A 21,523-nucleotide genomic window follows, 5' to 3' on the forward strand; every position below is an offset into this window, starting at 1 on the left:
AGCTTCAAGGTATTATTGAATACATATATAATGTATTACCAGAGGGTTCTGATCAATTAAAAATATAAGCAACTACATTTATTGGATTTTTTGGCGGGTCATATGTGGGGTTTACATTTATCAGAACTTTTTAAATATGACATAGGTGCCATTAATTCCACAACAACTATGGCGGATGTTACGTTCCAATGCTGCCGCCTCATCAATACGCGACGTCCTTTAGCAATTGACGTCATTTCAGGCTGTTCGTTTTGTTGTGGACAGCAGTAGCAGCAGTAACGGTATGGAGAACAAGGTTGAAATGGATAGTCTGGAAATGCGGATTCAGGAGTTGGAGAGTTCTATTTACGGTGAACGGCGGAATAAAGGTGGAAAAGTCGTAAAGGTTAGTCCAGGCAGTTTACAGGTGATGACAAGCAGACAGACATTTTATGTTAGCTATGGCAAGCTAACAGCAGAGAGCTTGCTTTGCTGTCAGTGAACGCCCTTTTTAATTATCATTACACTCCATCTGCTAATCATGTTCTATAAACGATTAGAAGACACCCAGTATTAAATAAATAAAAAACAGGACTGGTGTTTCGTCAAGTGCTTAGTGCTTAGTGTTATGTTTTTCTTTTTTGCCTTTATTGTAGTGCACGGAGTCTCTGTCGAGGATCCAAGCAGCTCTGGCAAACACTGCCAACAAGAGAGAGCGCGTGAAGATCTTGCACAAGAAGAGTGAGTTTAAGAACATGCGTGGCAATGGATTGGAGCTGATCAATGGAGCACATTGTTCATATAGAGGCCTTCTTGTCTTAACTCACTAGGAAGTATTTGTACGAGTTTGTAGGCACTGTATTTGTTAGCATTCTCTAGTTTACATGAAAGCAATGTGCTAATTCAGTGTCTGCTATTTGAAACTGGGCTACTCCTATGGAAAGGGACCGTTTCGTAAGGGCAGTTCAACAATTTATGTGAAGTACAAGTTGAAATAAAGGCATTGATAAAATAAATACAAAATAAAGCAAACTTTTAGTAAATGATATCATTCTGGAATCTAATGAAGGGATACAGCTGAGCACTTTCTTCTATGATGGGTCGCAAACTCCCAAATTCAGACAGTGTGATAAATTCTGTTGTTATGCTCTAGTTGAGGACCTGTTGAAATACCTGGACCCTCAGTTCACGGACCACATCACGGTGCCAGATGCCATGAAGCTGGAGTTCATCCTAGCAGGTGAGAAACAAGATAATTTATAATTTTTTATTAGAAAAATGTCTATGGCCTTGACATTACCATTGTATTTGGCGAGGCATGTAAACTTTGGTAACAACATTTCTGACACATTTCTGGCACTCATAATAATGTCATTGTTTTGTTTTGTTTTTGCTTTTCATCCACAGAGGAGGACTTCCTGCTCTCACAGGCTGCTCTACTAGAGCAGGTCAGCAGCCTACAGCCCCTGCTGGACAGCAACTACATCCGGGGTGAGGCTCTTACCAAAGATAACAGTGAAGGACTGTCCTTCCTCCTAACCCATTGTTACAATGGTTCTATGCTTGGTGTTCCATGGGTTTATCCCTGTTTGCGTTTGTTAATCACAGATGTACCAGAGCATGCCACCAAACTACAGCGGCTGTCACAGCTTCATATCAAACAACAGGTACAACTGTCCAATCCTTTTTTAAATCTCACTCTACCTCTATCTCGTATGCATTCTTCTAGAAGCATAGGCTCTGTTCAGACTTAGTAATATTACTACACTTATGTCTGTTCTAATTATTAGACCTTGCGTTAAAATTGCTTCCTTTGTGTGTTCCTCTCCGCCAGGACCAGACTGATGCTCAATCCCTTGAGGTAAAGAGGCTCTTTGAGGAGTACAACAAAATGGTAAGTATTACTGTTTTGTAAGAAAACATTTTTGTTTAGCCTCCTAGTCATGCATATTAGGCTGAGTTTAGACTTGGATCCAATGGAAGGGCTTAATAAATAATAATAATAATAATAATGCATTGAATTTATATAGCGCTTTTTCCTAGACACTCAAAGACGCTTTACATTGAAGGGGGGGACCTCACTCACCACCACCAGTGCTTAAGTGCTACTACAAACTACATATAGCCATTATGCCAACCAATTCTAAAGACATTTGTATTATAGTTCAGGTCAAATACTCCATTGTCGCATTGTGTTGTTAGGACTAGAAAGAATGGAACACGTTTTGAACATTCTACAATCACTTAGCAACTGTCGATCAGTAACTCGGTTTAACCCAATTAGTACGGCTGTTTTTTGACCACTATAACTGATCAGACCTTGCAACTGAAACCCTGGAACTATTTGTTGACATTTAAATGTAACCAAAGCAGAATTGCATTAAACTATTTAATTATCAAATGATTGTCTACACCTTTTAAATTAAATAAACCAGCAATGGGCTGTTTTCAACTGCCACAGGGCACATAAATAACCCTTTCTCTGTACATTGAGAAAAATCAATGCACAAAGGACGTTGTCATCATTAATGACTGCAAGTAGTGAGTTGGTCCCAGACTACACTATTTTTCAATTGTTGCTCTGCGATTTTATTTAGTTGTTCGAGCCATCGGACTCTAAAGTCTGATGGCTGTAGAGCGCCTTGCGTTGATTATTGAGGCAGTGTGGCTCAGCCGAGACTGATATAGCAGACAGAACGTTCATTAGACGCAACGCTGATGGCTCCAGTTGAACTAAGGAGTAAAGATAAAACCATTAAAGCTTATATTTCTGCATCACTTGTTCTCAGCATATTACTCTCGGTTACTGTATCCTCTGATCCCTTTGCTCTGGTTTGCAGATGTTCCTGTTGTCCAAGCAGTTCACCCAATGGGATGAGACCCTGAGGCAGCTTGAAGAATCCAAGGGGATCCGGCCTGTGGAGTAGAGGATGAACAAGTTCTTAAGAGGACGCTTGTTGTGATGACTGTGGTTATGGGGACCACAGTTAAAACAAGTGTCTTGGACTGCTTGTTCACTGTTCATGTATCTGAGACGATTCCTGAATCCCCATTTCCATGCAGACATGTTTTATTATGTTATAATTTAAGCAAAAGGAAAATACATTTAGATTCAGGCACTTTCCTGTTCCTAGGTCGTCAAAGGATTATTTTTATTCTTTAGATAGATCACTGAAATGTTTAATGGTATGATATATGGAAATCATCTAAACCAAGGAGACTAGTGGAACTGAGTATTTTGGTTAGTAATATTCCCCAATTGAAAGCCATTTGACATGCTAAATGTGTTTTTATATTTATTAACAGCATTGCTGTAGGCTATAAAAGCTTTCTGTTAAGACAGTCACAAGACCTCATTTCTTTCCCTCTTAACTCCACTGTGCTTCTCTGCATATTCCTAATTCTGTTCCTTCCAAATTCTAAATCTGTGGATCACACTACAGAAGAGACAATACATATGATTTGTTTATTTTATTTCAACTATTTGGAGAATAAATGTACCCTAAGCCCTCAGATATGTGTTAAGTTTGTGGTCTTTGAATCAGAAAAAGGAAAAAAGACAATCAAGTGTTGTGTCTATAGGAAATGTGTATTCATGGGTTTGTGGTGCTCTGTCAGAGTCCAGGTTCATTCAATAATTGTGTGAACTCTAAACACAGATAGAAAAATAATTGCTTTGGGAGTTTAAAAAGCTACATATCTTGCTTTCCTATATCCAGCCACAGTCACACAATAGAAAAATTGCTGTGCCTGGAGTGGTTCTTGGCTTTAGTCTCTACGTCCTAGCACACCTTCAACCTATACTACATGATAGCACTACTGCCAGCAAATGACTAACACTAACGCATGATTTAATTTTATTGTTGGTATTTCTCTGCAATATGGTAATACAGTGAACTTGTTCGATTTATTGGTCTACTCAATGTATGTTTATTTAAATGGTTATCAGACGTATAGTTAAAGATAATTTGTCCTTCACTTATTTTGTTTCTGCTTTTCAGTTATTCTGAGATAATTGGCTTAATTCACCACCACTCTTTGCCATACAGACTTCATATTATATTTTGGACCTCTACTGAAATAATTGATGGTGCTGTCTATCTGCTGCAGGGGTCAGAAAAAAACTAAATCATAACAAAAATGTCCTTTTAATTTAATTTGGTCCAATCAGTGTATACAGCATCTGTTTGTGTTTGGGGCCGTTGCCATGGAAGTGGTCCGTACCATTTTCATCCCGATCTTTCTTCCGGACATTTTAGAATCATTCTTTACGAACATATTTTCAAAGCCGTTATTTTATTCCCAAATAATTGATTTTATATGTTTTTAATATATGATTTTATATGTGTTTAATCTTTTCAGATTAATCTATCGGACTGTAGAGAAACGTCAGTGTCACCCCGTTTAACTTGGAAATGGTAAAGTCATGTTATAGGCGCACATCTCCACTACCTCACTGAGGGAGGGACCATGTTGACTTAGGGACACAACTCGCAGGGACGTCTGCGGAAGAAGCGGAATAACCATGGATAAGACAGCCGTGGTTAAAGTTGGGGCCGCGGCGAGCGCTAGCGTTTGTGTTCTCTTTGGTGGTGTGGTTCTCGCACAATATATCGTCGCCAAGAAGAAGCGAGCGGGAAAGAAAACACGAATCATCGAGATGGTGAGTGGATCATGCATGCTTCTCTGCTGTGCGCTGCGCAGCCGCAGATTCCAACCAAAATATCACTGGTTGGGTAGAGGTCATTAGCTAGCTAGTTCCAAAACGTAACGTTTCATCAATGACATTGATCTACGTCTTTGACAACTAATAGTCTATATCAATGAATACAATAGCATCTACGTATTATTCAAACCGGTTGGTTAAACACATTCTTGTTACGTTAGTTAGTGTAATGTGAGCAAGGCGTCCAGCACTCTGGTTTGCATAGCATTGGCCAACAGTCAGACGCTGCGAAGCCATTCGTAGTTGTCCAGCTGTTTTGTACTGTATGTTCTGGTCTGAAACGGCATCACACACAAAACACACAGCTGTATAATGCTACTAATATATCAGGATATATTCTAACCCAGTATTTGCGGTGTGTATTTGGTAGTCTTGATTGTAATTCTCTCAAGTAACCGTCAATACAAGTTCCATGGAAGCTCTGTGCTGAGCCTGACTTTGTTATGTCGAATGCTTGGTCACTGTTATCTTAAAGCATATATTTTTATTCTACTGATGCTAATGATTCTATATACTGGTTAAGAGGATCTGCAATAACTGAGTAAATTAACAGTTTCAGTATCTGAAGTTGGGATCTTCATGATTACAACAAGTGACTAAAGAGTAAAGAATGCCACTGGGGTGTGGGAGGCTTTAGCTCTTGTTGTATGTGGCAGTTATGTGGTTATTACATAAGCTCTGTGTAGACCTGGCATCTTGTATTGAGATACATGGCAGATAGCCATGAAAGTGTTTTGCAGTCACCTTGACATGACATCGACCATGACAAAGCATTGGTGACCACTTGGTCGTATTACTAGATCCAATCTGGCTTCCATGCTCCACATGCAAATAACCACGTAATGGCGAACACACACACACACACACACACACACACACACACACACACACACACACACACACACACACACACACACACACACACACACACACACACACACACACACACACACACACACACACACACACACACACACACACACACACACCATTTGTGCCTATACTTAGGTGTCAGTTTCATCCCCTGACAAGCCCGATGGCCTTCGTTGAAATGCTTTGAGATATGTTTTTTGCAGGGGCGACACACTGGGTGGGAAATTCCCTCACATAAGTGTGGAAATGGCCAAAATCTAATAGTGATTTTTTTATGTGGAAACTTGAGGGTAGCTGGCTGCAGGTTGGCCTTGTTGCCTCTGTCTTTGAGACTGTAAGGAGCCAACGACAGGACTGGTCATATTTTTACCTTGTAACTCTCAAGCTAGGCTATTACGTTTATTGTTCAAATGGTATAGCTTTATGTTACCCATTTTTCATGTTCGATTTTTTGTAGGTAGGTACTAATACAACCTTTGCTGTGTGTTAGGCAGCAACAATAGCCTGCGAACCAGACAAATCTGCAAGCTCATGTTTTATTTGCCCTGGCATCAGGCCCCCCTCCAGTAAAGAACGATTTCCTGCACACTTGGCCCAGTCCAGACCAATCATAGCAGTGTATCTAATGTAAGGTGTGTTTGATAAAATGACTATGTAGAGGAGTGCCTTATGGGAGTGCTGTTAAGGCACTTAAAAATAACCAAGATGGCTTCCGCTGATGTTTCACATGTCACATTGCTCTGATTTTAGGTCTATCCAATTGTGCAGAGGCATTTTGGTCTAATTGATCTGGTGATGTGAGACCACGGCAACAGCGCTCAGTTATAACTTGGTGCCCTACTGGCAGAAACCCCCATCTCAAATATTAAAACCACACTCAAATTACTGCATTCTGTGGCCTACCAAACAGTAGCTTAAAGCACTGTTATTCTACCAAACATGTCATCTTTCCTACGTTGACATGGGTAGTTCAAGATGTGTTGGGAATAATTAATGATACCTGTAAATCTGTCTATTTGTAATAGCCTAGGCCTCATCGCTGTGGTCATGTGTTTTCCAACAGTTGACGATATGCGTGGCACAGCGCCTCTGCTAAATTACCCTAGTATCCCGAACCCCTCAATTTATTAATTTTTCACAATATGACGGCAATGTACATGTCCATTCATGTCAGCATCTGCATTCAATTTGACAGAACAGATGGACTACTATTAGCAATATATACCTTATATAGGCTAATAATATATACCGTAATTTATGTAATACATCTACGAAATCAAACAGTGGCTTATTAGAGACTGAACCTCATCGATGAAGAGAATGAAGTAAAGTTGGACTGATTACAATTGTTGAATACATGTTCTGATGCATATAGAACAAATGCAGCACCATTCAATTTAGCATAACTACTGTGTACTGACAGAGTAAATAGTTTTCACCAGCGCGAGTTGTATGATATGACAGCTGCTGTTGACAAAGTTTGCATTTACTTTTTTTGGTCATCTTTAATTCTTTCGAAATGTTGCCAAACTTTAGATGTTTGTCTTCCTGTGTATCTTTCTAGATTAATGGTATAGAATGTGCTCTCATGATGATTGACTATTAGATACGGCAGTAAACAAATGTAGGTCAGCCCTAAATGTCGGGTACGTGTAGAACTTCCGGTCTGTGCTTTAGTTCAGTGGCAGAGGCCAGTGTGAAGAACATCTGTGTTTGATGACACTGCCTGGCCCTGGGGAGAAGGGATAAACATCCGGCCCAAATCCCTGTCCAATTCCTCTGCTGCCTCATTTAATAATACCTTCTCTGTTATTTTTTACAAAAATGCTGATCATTTATCAATTGAATTAAACATTAAATAGCAAATTCAACTGCAAACCCAAACTATTTTACTTATTTTGTAATACCATGAATTATGCCAGGATTGCGTCTTTTTGTGCTTTATTCATTTCTGAAATAATATACTGTACCTTTTTCATTAAATCAACAAATAAACTGAAAGAGGAGGGACAATACAGGCCTCTGTCTCGAGGTCCCGTCATCATTAGTATGTTTAAAGGGGCAGTGGACTAGGGATCGACCGATGCCGATTTTTTAGGGCCGATACGATACCGATATTTTTTCAGCAAAAAAAATATCGGCCGACCGATATATCGGTCGATCCCTACAGTGGACCCACACGTTTCTATACAATGCCAAAAGAGCTGATGGCATCTGCGGACTATTTTGCTGCACCAGCCCCAACCAAGTTCAATGTATGTGCCCCAGATGGAACATAAAGTGTGTAAGGATTTTTCTCAGCAGCCTTGCTTGACCGCCTTTGTTCCTCCCCTTCATATTGGCCCCGTTGTCGTACGGCACTCGTCAAAAGGAAAATTCAGCAGCTCAAGCCTGTTAATTAAAGATGATAATCCAAGACCTGAAGTTTGGGAAGCCTCCAGAAAATCCTAGAAAGTGCTTTCAAAAGATGTATTTATTATTTATTTGTTTAACTACAGTATAAAAATAGGGGGAAAGAGCAGCTTGGGGGCCACCTGATGACTTTAGGGTCCCTATGCAACCGCAAACCTGCATATAGCAAGAAACGGCCTTGTATACAGTCTATTTAGTCTGGCTGTTGCCAGACGAAGCACAATCATAGATTGCACGTTGGTCTGGGGAAGTTGCCATAATTTCCTTCAGCACAAGAGGCGTGATCAACGGGCCTTCAACTGACTCTGTACTAGGGCTTTGACTTTGGCCCAAAAATCATATTCGAAGTTTGTTTATTAATATTAATATTCAAATATATTCGAATATTTATTAATACTATTTTGACCATTAAATGCCTTCAGTAAGACCTGGGCTGAATCCGAATACTTAGTACATACTATTTCTGTTCAGGGTCTACTACTTGACCGTACTACAGCTATGCGTAGAACGCCTCTGAAACTCCACCGGATGTTTGGAGATGACGTATCTCCCCTCAGATGCCGGCAAAATTACCTTGATAAGTTACCTGTTTTCCGTCTTGTCATCGTTGCTATTAATTAAAAAATGTCTTTTTACTTAATTACTTACTTTACTTTTTTAATGTCTCTTTTTTTCGCTGCTTTCTACAACGTCTTTCTAAGCCGCTGTTGGTAGTGTCGGGTCAGCCATCTCTTCTTCGTTCGTTACCAGACTCCGGTTGCATTGTGGGATAGCGTAGTGACCTACCGCTGTATACTGTGGCAGTAGTACGCATTCTTTAACGTTTTCCGTACTACACAATGCGCTTTTTTTGCCGATTTCGAATGACACAAAGCAAAATCATCTCTACAGATGGCATGTTTGCGATTGATGATGCCGGTAATTTGTGACTAGAGAGTCACTGCCCTCTAGAGGATGTATTGCGTAACACCCATAACAACGCTGAAACCAGAAGGAGGTATGACGCCTCGTGCCCACTGCCTCCGTCCGTTGACTGATCCCTAATGACTTTTAATGGGGACGGACGCGCAATGCATTGTGGATCCGTGCGCTGAAGGCTCCGTCAGCGACGGATCCGTCATCCAATCAGATCACGCATGCAAATTTAAGCACTCTGACACTACTCGTCCTTTGACACTACACGTCCTTTGACTGACGGTGCAGTGGGCACAAGGACAGTTGATGTATCATTATTAGACAACAAAAATAGAAATAAACAAGTAATACAGGAGTACATAGACAAATTCTATAGCTATGTTCAAATTTATACAGATGCGTCGAAGTAATAAAGTAGGGGTAGCTTTTACTGTACCGGAATTTCGAGTGAAAATAGGGAAGAGGGTTAATAATGAGGTATCAGTTTATGCAGGTGAACTGCTGGCAATACTTTTGGCAGTGCAGTGGGTGGAGGACAACAGGCCATTAAGGTCAGTTATTTGCTCAGATTCCAGTTCAGCATTAAAGAGCCTACAGTACAACCGTTCCGAAAGCAGACCAGATATTTTGATTGAGGTTCAACAGACATTATACCGTATTCAAATGATGGGGCTTATAGTGTTTTTTTTTATGGGTTCCAGCACACATTGGGATTAGAGGAAATGAAATGGCACATAAGCTTGCAAAAGATGTTACAAAAAAAAGCGTAATTGATATAAGTATAAATATAGGTACAACTAAAATTAAAGGGATTATTAAGCAAATACTGAATAAGAGATGGCTGAAGCAGTGGGAAGAAGAGCGGAAAGAAAGATGGTTTTACAGAGTGCAAAGGAAAGTGGGAGAAATTAGATGTGGAGATAAGAGCAGAAGAGAGGAGTCGGTTCTATCAAGACTGAGATTTGGGCACACAGGTCTGACCAGTACAGTTTTTAATAGGAAAACATGAAACAGGCAGATGTGAATGTGGGCAAGAAGAGACCGCAGAACATGTTATAATGCAGTGTGAGAGATATGAGGAAGGCAGAAGGCAGATGAGGGGAAAATTCAGAAAAGAAAAAGTAAGTTTTGATTTAATACACATTTTACAAATGAATTCCAATAAGTGTCTTAGGGTAACTAATTTGGTTTTGAAAATATAGGTTCTAAAGTATTTTAATTATTATTATCTTTATTTTATTTTTATTTTATTTTTTATTTATTTATTTTGAAGCGAGGTTGATATTTGTGCCAAACTCCATACCAGTAGATGGCGGTAATGCATCTTTAAGTTGTTTACCAACTGCCAAAAAACAGGACACAAGAAGAAGAAGTGGGCAAGAGACGTGACGGCCTTGCAGGAACGCTACTTAATTCTTCAGAAGATGTGCTTTAGGGCCGTGCAGAGACCCTTTGAGGGGCAGGGGCTCAAATTCCAAAAAGGGCACATGTAAATCCGCCTTACATCAGACTACATTCACACAAATATTATCCATCCAAAATGCTACAATCTGACTTCAAACTGTGTGTGTGTGTGTGTGTGTGTGTGTGTGTGTGTGTGTGTGTGTGTGTGTGTGTGTGTGTGTGTGTGTGTGTGTGTGTGTGTGTGTGTGTGTGTGTGTGTGTGTGTGTGTGTGTGTGTGTGTGTGAGAGACACAAAGAGAGAGAAAGAAGAGTGTGCGTATGTGGAACATCTGATTATTTTCTCAAAATATAAGGAGAGTTGAGCTTTGGAGAAGTACAATTTTTTCGCCTTAACTTCATTCAAGGATGTCAGGAATGATACTAACATCTGTATGAGAACTTGTAGTTTAATTTGATACCCTGGTCGCCACCCAAGCCTTAGAATTGATCTCAGTACAGAGGATACAGCAGGTTAATCTCAATAGCGGAGTAACCGCAATTGCGTTCATTTTAGTTGTAACGCTAACACCTTAATTTGTTCGCGGATCACTATAGGGATATCTAGCGGAGTTGTACCACAATTTCGGGAAGATGAAATAGCTTAGGGCACTTTTACTTAACAGCCTACCTGCCTTACTAGTACTACTACTAGTGCCAACTTGCATAAACTAGCCTGTGAGACAATGAGAGACAATGAGACAGAGTAGACATGAAACGGATTTGGCCATGTCATGTGGCCAAGTAGTTAATACAGAGTATACAGATTCAATATAACGATGTATGCTTTCCCTTTGCAATCTCAAAAGGTTTCCAAGATAGGTTAGCTGTATAGCTAGCTGGTAGGCTATAGAAAATAAACCGAGTGGAAGCCACTTTCACAGGTCAGTTAAAACGATGCTTGTTGAAAAACTTTTGCTGGCAAACATAGGCCTATACTTCAAAATGACACTACAAAACGAGATAACTGTTACAGTTTATTTAGCATTATCAACTTAATGGTTTTGGAAACAACTGTCTGTCGGTAAACGAGGCTACAAAGTACAAACTTTACTTCTATTTTATTACTTTTAGACATTTTTATTCTCGAATAATTGATTCACATGTTAATGTTTAATTGTTCATGTGTAATTTTACAAAGCATTGAAAATGTAAATGACCACTCAAAAGGGCACTTTGGTCCTTCAGAGGGAAAAGGGCAGGGGCTCGGGCCCCCATAGCCCCCCCCCCCTCTGCACGTGCCTGATGTGCTTGTTAGTGATAGTAAAGGTAGCTATAAGACCTTGAACAAGGGGTCCTTTTCATCTTCCGACCGGTTGTGGCTTGAAAAAGCTAAGTAAAGCTAAATAGGAATGTTCCATTACACAGGCTCCAGGCATTTGGACTACGGATACAATGTTTCAATAGCGAGTGGTGTTCCATGGGCAGGAATCAGCATGGACAACATTGCAACAGTCACAGTTTAGCTCAATGCACAAAAAACAAGCATGTTCAGTCGCATGCTTTATTCAACGGTCACCTTTGAACCCTCTCACAAACCAAGCCAGGGTCCAGCCAATAGAATTTAAGCTTTTGTTGATTAGCAAAGGAATGTGGAGAAATGTCGAACATGCAATTTAAACAGCTGTTGGAAAGGGTTATGAGAAGCAGCATTGTTGTTGTACATTTGTGGTATCAGAATACAAAGAAGGTTAAAGGGACTTAATAACGGTATTATTAATGGTCTTCACTCAGTGTATGGAAGGACATCGTTAACCCAAAACAATACAAAATGCTGCTTCTGTTTCTCTCAGTTTTGGGCATTTTGTTGTTTGTGAATCCCTGTCTTGTTTGTCCTGTAGACCTGCAGTTCTAATTTACATAACAAATTTGCGCAAGGCTGAAGGAGAAGCCTGTCAACAAGTGGTTGACCCTTTGGTACCCCTTTAGCCCATTCTCTTCATCACACAGCAAGGATTGTGATTCCTGTGAAAGCGAGTGCAGAGGACATGAGCTACAGAACAGGGCTTGAGGGTCAGAGGTTACGGTTCTCAAACAAGGCCAGACAACACACCCCACCTCTACTGGCCCAATTCCAAATCTTTGGACTATTGTTGCCTTGCATTAGTAAAAAATCCTTGCATCAGCAATGTCCAAAAGGTGTGGGTGTGTGTGTGTGTGTGTGTGTGTGTGTGTGTGTGTACCCGCGGTTGTAAGCACATTTTGCATGTGTTGACATGCGTCAAACACTACCGCCTAAATATCTTCTGGGTGTGTATATGTGTGTGTGTCTACTTTATTTGACTGCAGCAAGAAGGGGGAGGGTCTTCTTTCTCAAAGCTATTCTGGGCCACACCCCCTTATTGCCGTGGCAATAAAAGCCCTCCTCAGGCAGATAACTTTTTCTTCTGGTTTAGTTTGGACAACAAAGCTGAGGTAAGCTTGTGTGTGTGAATCTGTCGGTGAGCCTGTGCGCTTGAATGTTTTCATATGTACATTAGGTAACGTAACGATTCTATGGATAAAATTACAATTAAATTCTTTATGCCCAGTTTTCCTCCGTTGCTTGACTCTTGAGGATTTATAAGGGCTTTCACTCCAGCATTTGATTTAAGTTTGATTAAGAGCACATTGCTATGACTACAGGATAAAGCAGAAGTCAGTTTCCCTCCTGAAACACAGTGGACACTGTATTTGCCCTGCAGTTTGGCTTGGTCTAACTTCTCCAAAAATCCGGTCATGTTCATGAGCAGAGAGAAATTACATTCCCAAGGGCAGAGGAATTCTTGGAATCTACAGAAGGGATTCTTGCGCTAACTCTTATTTCCTTTGTCTAACTTTCTTTCTTTCCTTATTTTCCACCTTTTACACGTTCTAACACATATTTTACTGCATTTGTTTGAAAGCTACTCTGGCTTTGGCACTGGGTGTAAACGCTCATTACAACAACAACTCTGCCCGCCTTGCTTTCAAGCACAACATTGACTGCTCTCCGGGGCATGGTGGTTGGAGAGTTGTTCCTCCAGTTCTGGTTATGCATGAACACCGCCTTGGCTATGGAGAGGGCATAGGTGTCCACTTACACGCACGCATCACCAGCATACCACACCAAGCAAACGCACAAACAGAAAACACTCATTACCTTTTCATGGACCAAGGCTGGGCGTTGGTGGCACTACAAACTGGTTCTCACCAACAACCGCCAGCATAATACTGGAATACTTTTAAAACACACGCACGTATGCAGGAGATGTCCTTTTAGTGTTGATGCTTTGCATCATTAATATTGGGTCGGACAGGGCTTGTTGTGTTGAATGGATTAAGTGTATATTGTGATGAATATTATATGAGGAGTAAATATTATGCTCCGTCTCAGAGGCTCACATCAAATAAATCCGATCAGCTTGAGACCATAGCAATTGTGTAAATCGTAGGTCAGACTGTGGCCGACTGGCCGTGTATGTTAATTGCAGACACATTCACGCACACTTATTTTAGCTTAAAGACACACATGCGCAGCAGCATTTGGGTAAGTATTAGCATTCTAGGAGCAGCTTGTTTTGCAAAGCGAGATGCTGATTTGGCAGAGGCCTCTGGAAGGAATAAAAAAAGTATGAAAAGGAAAAGCAGGCCTGCCCCAGTTAGCTTGTTCAGTCCTTGAGTAATCCAGACAACAGCAAGCCCCTTAGGAACAGATGTCTAGCAACACAGGTCTAGCACAAGTCTTCTAGAAGGATACAGTCCAACTCGGACCACAGATCAAATAATGTCCCAGCAGTTTGTTGGTCAATCGATCAAATCTGATAATCCTAATAGTAGACATGATCATCCAAATAATTCCACTTGTGTAGAGCCTTGTGTGGTACCACATGCCTTTCTCCGGTCAGCTTCTCTGATAATGTGCAGACATGCCTCTCTCTCTCTCTCGGCCTCTCTCAATCACCTTGGTCTCTCTCTCTCTGTCTCTCAGTGAAAATGCCACCATGGTGACGAAGAGCTCCCATGCAATGAAGTCCTTCCCTCGCGACCTTTTCTTCTTCCCGTTATGCAATGTTTTCCTGCTGTGTGTACCAGCGGGGTGGACAGGCCTATTTCTCTCCCCTGTCTTGGGACAGGCTGTGTGTGTGAGTGGTTATCTTATTTTGTTTGAGACAGTTGGCCAAGGGTGTCGGGGGGGTTGGTCTTACAACATGGTACTGAACAGCAGCTGTTCTTCTGCAATGGCCAAGAATCGTGTTACTGCAGTGCAGGGGGGGCAGGCGTTTCGCGTTTGGAGCTTTTTTTAGCTGTTGGAAAGCTCTTTGCTCTGCTGGTAAACTACTTTACCCTCCTCCAGTGATGGCAAAACACACAGGCACAGGAACACGCACGCATGGGTGGGAATGGAAGGTCAGGCGTTGATACTGTGTTTGTGAGCAAGCTCATGGCAAAGAGCCGTGTGGATGGATTGGAGAGTACTAGACCTCTAAGATGGTACCTGAATGGTAGGCCTGCCTGGATGAATAAATGCCCATTATGGATGCTGACTACTTGTTGAGGAAAAATATGAGCAGGGCCCTTCAACTTGAAATTAAGAAATCTCTAATATAGCAATATTTCGCAATATTTGAAGGCAGTACAATAAGAAACGTGTATATATTCATTGCTAAAAAATAATGTGTCTTCAATTGCGCTGACTAAGGCAAAAAGCCAGCGTTGAATTTGTATTTGCATGACCACCTGAATAGGCACTAACCTAACCATGAACCATGTCTGTCTGTTTGTGCAGATGCCTCAGTTTGAGAAGAACACGGTACACATGAAGGACCCGGAGAGGGTGGAGCAGATCATCTGTAGCATGATCAAAGGAGGAGCGTCCAAACTACAGGTATCCTAACTGCACTTTACATCTGGCTGCCCTGACACAAGTCGATATTCAAACTGATAGTTTTGAGAAATTATTCGTTTTGCTCTTGTGGTGGGACCGTTCCACCTAGTGGTGGGAGTGTGGAGCCACACATCTTATTGGTTAACAGGTATCCCCTGTGTATTGTATAGTCTGCTGATATTCTTAAATACTGTCTAAGTGCTCAAGACTTGCTCAGGCTTGGGTTTCCGGCTCAGTTGAGCCGAATGTGATTTCAATATAGTATAACAATAAATATAGACTGTGTGACTATGCCATGAAGTCCTCGTGAAGATGATTTGTTTTACCACGCATCTTGTGCAGATCATCACAGATTTTGACATGACGTTAAGCAAATTTGCCGTCAACGGAAAACGCTGCCCGACATGTCACAGTGAGTATTGTAACGTGTGTGTGTGTGTGTGTGTGTGTGTGTGTGTGTGTGTGTGTGTGTGTGTGTGTGTGTGTGTGTGTGTGTGTGTGTGTGTGTGTGTGTGTGTGTGAATAATCAAGAATCTTACACACAGTCAGTATAATTATTCATTCTCACTCATGGCCAGATTACACCTCTCACCTCTACTGGCCCCATTCCAAATCTATTAAAAAAACATTTCTCTCCTTTTCACCAATGCTCTATTGTTGACTTGCATCAGTAAATAGTCCTGTTGGCAGGCTGTCATTATATCGTGTGTGTGTGTGTGTGTGTGTGTAGATATTATTGATAACTGTAAGCTAGTGACGGAGGACTGCAGAGAGAAGCTTCTACAGCTGAAGAATAAATACTATCCCATTGAGATCGACCCCCAGCTCACGATGGAGGAGAAGTACCCCTTCATGGTGGAATGGTGAGACACACACACACACACATGCACACGTACACGCAATATCTTGCATATAACAAACGCATGCACACAAAGATAAAATGCCTTGTATTTATTTAACAAACACACGATGCACTAAAAGCCTTTACATATCTCGCACACCCTCTCTCTGTCTATTCCAGGTACTTTAAGTCCCACACGTTATTGGTGGAGCAGAGGCTGCAGAAGGACAAACTGCCCGATATTGTGCGAGAGTCAGACTCAGCCCTCAGGTAGGACTACTCCCTCACCAGGCTAAAACTAGTGCTGCATGATTTGGTGAAAAGGTCATATTGCGATTATTGTGGACAATATTGCGATTTGCGATTGTGATATAATAAACAAATGGTGTCATGAGTCTACTTGCTTGGTTATCAAGGAAAATGCACACAGATTGCTGATCATTTTAAAATGTTTATTTCTCAACTCAAACATACAAACTTAAACTAGCACAAAAAAATACAAAAACTAAAAAAATTGTACAGTATTTTTTTTCAATCTAACAATATTTTACAAAATTAAATAAATTATAAAAATATATATTTTTCTAAATAAAAGCATTTCTGCAGTGCAGAAATTTATTAGGTTTTCTCAATAGTACAAATAAATAAAATAAATGGAATAAATAAGAAAATACCAATTTTATTTTATGTTTATTGCATTATTACATCGCAGCCTTTTTGCGGTTATACAATCGCAAAGGCTGATATCGCGATTCGAGTAATCGTGCAGCACTAGCTAAAACTCCCTGTTGCCGTTTCATGTGGCCTCCTTTACACAGCAGTCCTTAATTTAATAACGTTGTAAACTCTTGTGACGTGTTTGTGTGTGTGTGTGTGTGTGGTCCACAGGGAGGGCTACGAGCACTTCTTCGACCGCCTCCAGCAGCACAGTGTGCCCGTGTTCATCTTCTCCGCGGGTCTGGGGGACGTGTTGGAGGAGATCATCAGACAGGCTGGGGTCTACCTCCCCAACGTCAAGGTGGTCTCCAACTTCATGGACTTTGACGACAACGTGAGTTTCCCTGACTTCCAACTGCCGTTGCTAGTGATGGTTTTAATGATTCTTTTCCTTGATTCAGTTCGCATCGGTCAGTTCGCCAAGAAGAGTCGTTCAGAATCGTTTGTTCGTGCAGTCGAGTTTCCAGCAGCGGTGAATCGAATCATGGACTGCACGGTTCTCGGCTGAGTCAGTCAGACTCTGCTCCTCCCTCGTTCTCGTTCTCATTCTCAAACGATCGTGGAAGTCGGTCATTAAATAGGGGTGTAGTTGATTATTGGATGTTTAACATATCAGGAAGATAATAGACTTGGGCGTCCCGGGTGGAGAACGTACCATGAAAAACGAGACAGATTGACGAGACACTCAAATATTGGATTAATCTGGCATGACACAGAAAGTACAAAGACAGCATGCATTTACCATGCTGTCTTTTGTACTAAGCCTCTTCCCTCTTCAACATTCATAGTCAGTGAACGAACAGCGAGTCAGCGACTAGTGGGTCTGGGAGGAGTCGAGTCTGAGAACGAACGAGACGAGCGAGAGAGAAGCATCTGTTCAATTCGTTCTCGTTTAAGATTCGTTCATTCAAACTGATTTGGTCGCGAACGACCAATCACTAGCCGTTGCTCATGGCTTTCACACACTCTTCATAGTGAGACCACTGGGGTTTATGGACTATTGTCCGGAGCTGTGAGTCTAAAGGCCCTGTTCATGATCAGCAAGGATCTTTGTTGCGCCCTTTTTTCAATTTTCTATGAGAACAGCGATGGCTCTTTGTGACACTTGCCTCTTTCCAGGTTCTACGCAAGCTTTTCTATGCTAGGCTCTGCACTGATATGATTTTGCACTGTGTATTTGAGTCCTCCTCCTTGCTGTTTTTATGGTAACAGCACTAATGGCATTCTATGAGCAAGTGGCTTTAGGATGCACAAGCCCCCTGAGCTAAGTCCCAGTCTACTACTATTAGCATTTGCCGTGGAGGATTACAAGCTCACCCACGGGGAAGCGTCACTGTACCACTGACACTTGCTCTCCCGCAGTGGCGCAAAAAGTGGGTAGGCACTATATGCAGCGCATAGGGGCGCCGCACCAGAGGGGGCGCCAAAGCGATGGAAGTAAAATTATTTGAGTCTGCATTTTCTGTATTTAACAGCGTTTGTGTTAATGATATGATGATCAATAACACAGGCACGTCACTTATAAGGCGCCCCCCCGCTCCTTCGCCTCCCCCCTCCTCCCCACATGGCGCTCCAGTGGGCGCCCCCTCGAGTGTTTTCATTTGAACCGTATTGTCATCTGATGACACCTCAATATGTAGAGGCCGAGAAGAAAGCTCTCGGGGTCACAAAATAGAAAAAGAAAGATTGGGAAGGAGAGTGCGCAGGGATGAAAGAAAGCTTTTCAAAGTGGTTGAAGGACAGTCGTTTTTATGTCAGCGTATCAAGAGGAGGCTGGCAAATATTCAGGTTAGCTAAATCTACTACTAGTAAAACGACAGGTTACTGTTGTCGTGCAACTGTGTACTGATCAGATAACCCTAACCCTAACCCTACAATATAACAGATCATGACAAGAAAAATAAAGGAACTTGTTTGTGTTTTAGTTTTTTTGCTTCAATTTCTGTTTCTGTTTTATATAAATAAACCCAGTCAAAACGGTGTTATAAAGTTGATACAAAAAAATCTATTCAGATAAGTTAATAAACAAAAAAAAAAAATATGAATATCATCTTACCTGAATTGAGACTGAATCGTTCTACGCAGTATCGCGATGCATCGAAAGAATCGATTATTTTTCCCACCCCTATTGGTTACTGTACTCCTGCTTGCGCTGCATTGGAGTCTATGGACAGACGTGGCCGATGTATTTCCTGGGGAACAGACCGATACAACCAGATACAACTAACAACCACTCATTTATTTTGAGGGCGAATTGCCCCAAGATATATGGCTATATCTAGATTCTGTGGAATAACTATGTGGCTAAACCAATAATTACAGTAAAGTAGACCCTTTCGTGTAATGTTGCTTCAGTTAACCAACCAACTTGCATCAGTTCAATGCTCATATATCTCTCTCTCCCCTGCCTCCGTCCCTTCCAGGGCATCCTGAAAGGCTTCAAGGGAGAACTGATCCACGTGTACAACAAGCATGACGGGGCCCTGCGCAACACAGAGTACTTTAAGCAGTTCAAGGACAACACCAACATCATCCTCATGGGTGATTCCCTGGGAGACCTAAACATGGCCGACGGCGTGCCCAACCGGGAGAACATACTGAAGATCGGATTCCTCAATGACAAGGTAATAATCGGGGCGTCTGTGTTTGTGTGTGTGTGTGTGTGTATTTGTTTTGTGTATGTATGTATCTAGATTTAGACCTCACTAAACACCTCCCCTCACTTTGAGTTGATGAAGCATCAGTAAAATATAAGAAAAGATGCATATGGCAGAGCAAATAAAACACAAGCTCGCAGATTGGTCTGGTTCCCAGGCTAGATGTTTTTATTCTACCCTAGTCCAGTGCCAAGGTGAATAATTCTTCCTCATCACATCAGGTGGACGAGCTGCTGGACAAGTACCTGAACTCCTACGACATTGTGCTGGTGAAGGACGAGACGCTGGAGGTGCCCAACGCCATCCTGCAGAAGATTCTATAATCACAACCCTACTGCTCCTCATCCCACCACACTAGACACTGCCCAGACCAACCCCGGTCGCTATGGCAGTGGTCCAAGACTGCGATTTTGCTGCAGCCCCACGAAGCCCCAGCCACATCCCAACGACGACCACTAGGTGGCCTCTCCCATTCTCAGATCGGTCTGAGGTTGTCACCAACTGCAGCAGCACAGACTGAATGGCCAATGGCTCCTCCTCCTGAAAAGACTTCTTTCCTTGACTCCTCAGTGAACTCTTTTAAGAACCCCCACCCACGAGCGTCTGTCTTTGTGTGTCTGCTTAAGTTTGTAACACTCGTCACCTATGTTCTGTTTGACCTGTATTATAAAAGAAAACTCTTACGAAAAAATACATGAACTCTTATTATTTGCACATTGATACTTGTATCATTCATGTGATTATTTTTGATATTGTAATGCTCATATCAATGCAGGTTTGCATATCATAAACTGAATCATGGCATATGGTGCTCTCCTATTGGTCAGTCTCCCCAGCATGCATTGTAGAATGTCTTCCTATCGGCTAATATCCTTCCACTTATATCCTCGTAGGCATTTCACTCAAGATGTGTATATAAACATATATATCTACATGGCTCTGTTGTCATAGGAACCAAACAATATGAGGGTACGATCAGATGACACTTTGGAATGTTTCTCCTATTCAGGACACCTGGAGTTTTTTTTTCAACGACGCAAATAAGTGTTATAATATTATACAGGCATTTAATTTAAAACCGCAAGGACAGAGTATGGCTGCCAGAAAATATTTTAACATAAAATAGTAATATATTGTTTTCCAATATTGGCAACAGAAAAAACACTAGGATGTCTGCCTGGTCACCGGGCGAAGATCCATCTGTATCCTCTCAGTCTATCTGTTCAGGCATCTGGTTACAGTACACTTCATACCATCTGCAGTGATCTCAGGTTTATTTAAGAAGGCATAGTGGGAAATACCCTGATTGTTAACTTGTCAGAGAGAGGGGAACTACACACCACGGCTCTCCTCAGTAGTTGACAACACCTAATTTTAATGTCATCGCAATAACCTAAGTACCATCTTATGAAAATACCAAAACACTTGTCTAGCAGTGTCTTCCCAATATTCAAACAAAATCACTGGGGAGACAGCTTAATGTCAGCAAGATGGGTGTCAATGTTCAGCTGTTGGTGTTAAGGGTGGAGGCATCTTGTGAAGCGCTTTAAAGTATTGTTGACAGCAGCCTGGCTTCAACACCACAAGCAGATATCTCAACACAGAGATAAGCCTCTTCTATGCCAATTTTCCTCAAAGTCCCATTTGAATACAACACAAGTGCAGAGGATGCCTCTGCCCTCGAGCAGCCTTTGTGTAGAAGGAGATTGGGACCGGCAGTGGTGTTGACTGCAGCTCATCCATACTCAAAGTCATATTTGGTGTTTATTTTTTCACACACGATAATTAAATATGAAAAAGTTCAGATTCTAATTAAACGCTACCTCTAAGAAAAATATATGTGTGATTTATATTTATGGGATACTGTCAGAGCCTACATTCGCACTACATCCGTTATAACTTACTTATGTTGGTTTTTCTCTATATAGGTGTGATTCAAACGTGTTGCGATCACCTGCATGTTGCCTTTTCTTATAGCTGAGTTAAAGAATTTGGAAAACAGTACTCTGAATAAAATGTGGGATGATGTCCATATTGTTATGTTATTCATTGCCAGGTCTTTCCTAAATTATAGATCCGTGCTGGTCCTTACATACATACATTAGTTGAAGTAATGA

At 41.4% G+C, this 21,523-nt stretch overlaps 2 protein-coding genes and 1 long non-coding RNA gene across 5 annotated transcripts; all 3 read left to right on the top strand.

Moving 5' to 3' along the window:
• The first annotated feature begins 216 nt into the window (after positions 1 to 216).
• Positions 217 to 3,492, top strand: dctn3 (dynactin 3 (p22)). Its single transcript, XM_060064340.1, has 7 exons — positions 217 to 385; positions 636 to 720; positions 1,133 to 1,219; positions 1,387 to 1,470; positions 1,588 to 1,646; positions 1,814 to 1,873; positions 2,820 to 3,492. The coding sequence occupies exons 1-7, from the start codon at positions 284 to 286 to the stop codon at positions 2,904 to 2,906; spliced, it is 564 nt and encodes a 187-aa protein (XP_059920323.1). The 5' UTR covers positions 217 to 283; the 3' UTR covers positions 2,907 to 3,492.
• Positions 3,493 to 4,424: 932 nt separating this feature from the next.
• nt5c3a (5'-nucleotidase, cytosolic IIIA) lies at positions 4,425 to 21,436 on the top strand. Of its 3 annotated transcripts, XM_060064334.1 has the most exons (9): positions 12,672 to 12,760; positions 14,295 to 14,448; positions 15,093 to 15,191; positions 15,534 to 15,603; positions 15,922 to 16,054; positions 16,213 to 16,302; positions 16,921 to 17,083; positions 19,173 to 19,373; positions 19,628 to 21,436. In XM_060064334.1, the coding sequence occupies exons 2-9, from the start codon at positions 14,308 to 14,310 to the stop codon at positions 19,727 to 19,729; spliced, it is 999 nt and encodes a 332-aa protein (XP_059920317.1). In that variant the 5' UTR covers positions 12,672 to 12,760; positions 14,295 to 14,307; the 3' UTR covers positions 19,730 to 21,436. The 3 variants fall into 3 exon arrangements, with proteins under 3 accessions (XP_059920319.1, XP_059920320.1, XP_059920317.1); XM_060064336.1 differs by lacking the exons at positions 12,672 to 12,760; positions 14,295 to 14,448 and adding an exon at positions 4,425 to 4,642; XM_060064337.1 differs by lacking the exon at positions 14,295 to 14,448 and having other exon boundaries at positions 12,616 to 12,760.
• LOC132467192 (uncharacterized) lies at positions 8,836 to 10,647 on the top strand. The gene is made up of 2 exons (XR_009527965.1): positions 8,836 to 9,879; positions 9,944 to 10,647. It is a non-coding gene; the product is annotated as an uncharacterized LOC132467192 (long non-coding RNA).
• Positions 21,437 to 21,523: the final 87 nt, after the last annotated feature.

The sequence above is a fragment of the Gadus macrocephalus genome, chromosome 11, assembly GCF_031168955.1.
Source record: "Gadus macrocephalus chromosome 11, ASM3116895v1".
Taxonomy (NCBI): domain Eukaryota; kingdom Metazoa; phylum Chordata; class Actinopteri; order Gadiformes; family Gadidae; genus Gadus; species Gadus macrocephalus.

Bases quoted from the DNA above. Each gene is read 5' to 3' on its own strand.
- dctn3 (XM_060064340.1), top strand. From the start codon at position 284: ATGGAGAACAAGGTTGAAATGGATAGTCTGGAAATGCGGATTCAGGAG. The intron at 721-1,132 runs GTGAGTTTAAGA...GTTATGCTCTAG, and splicing joins GAAGATCTTGCACAAGAAGA to TTGAGGACCTGTTGAAATAC. The intron at 1,647-1,813 runs GTACAACTGTCC...CCTCTCCGCCAG, and splicing joins AGCTTCATATCAAACAACAG to GACCAGACTGATGCTCAATC.
- nt5c3a (XM_060064334.1), top strand. From the start codon at position 14,308: ATGGTGACGAAGAGCTCCCATGCAATGAAGTCCTTCCCTCGCGACCTT. The intron at 16,303-16,920 runs GTAGGACTACTC...TGTGGTCCACAG, and splicing joins GAGTCAGACTCAGCCCTCAG to GGAGGGCTACGAGCACTTCT. The intron at 17,084-19,172 runs GTGAGTTTCCCT...CGTCCCTTCCAG, and splicing joins TCATGGACTTTGACGACAAC to GGCATCCTGAAAGGCTTCAA.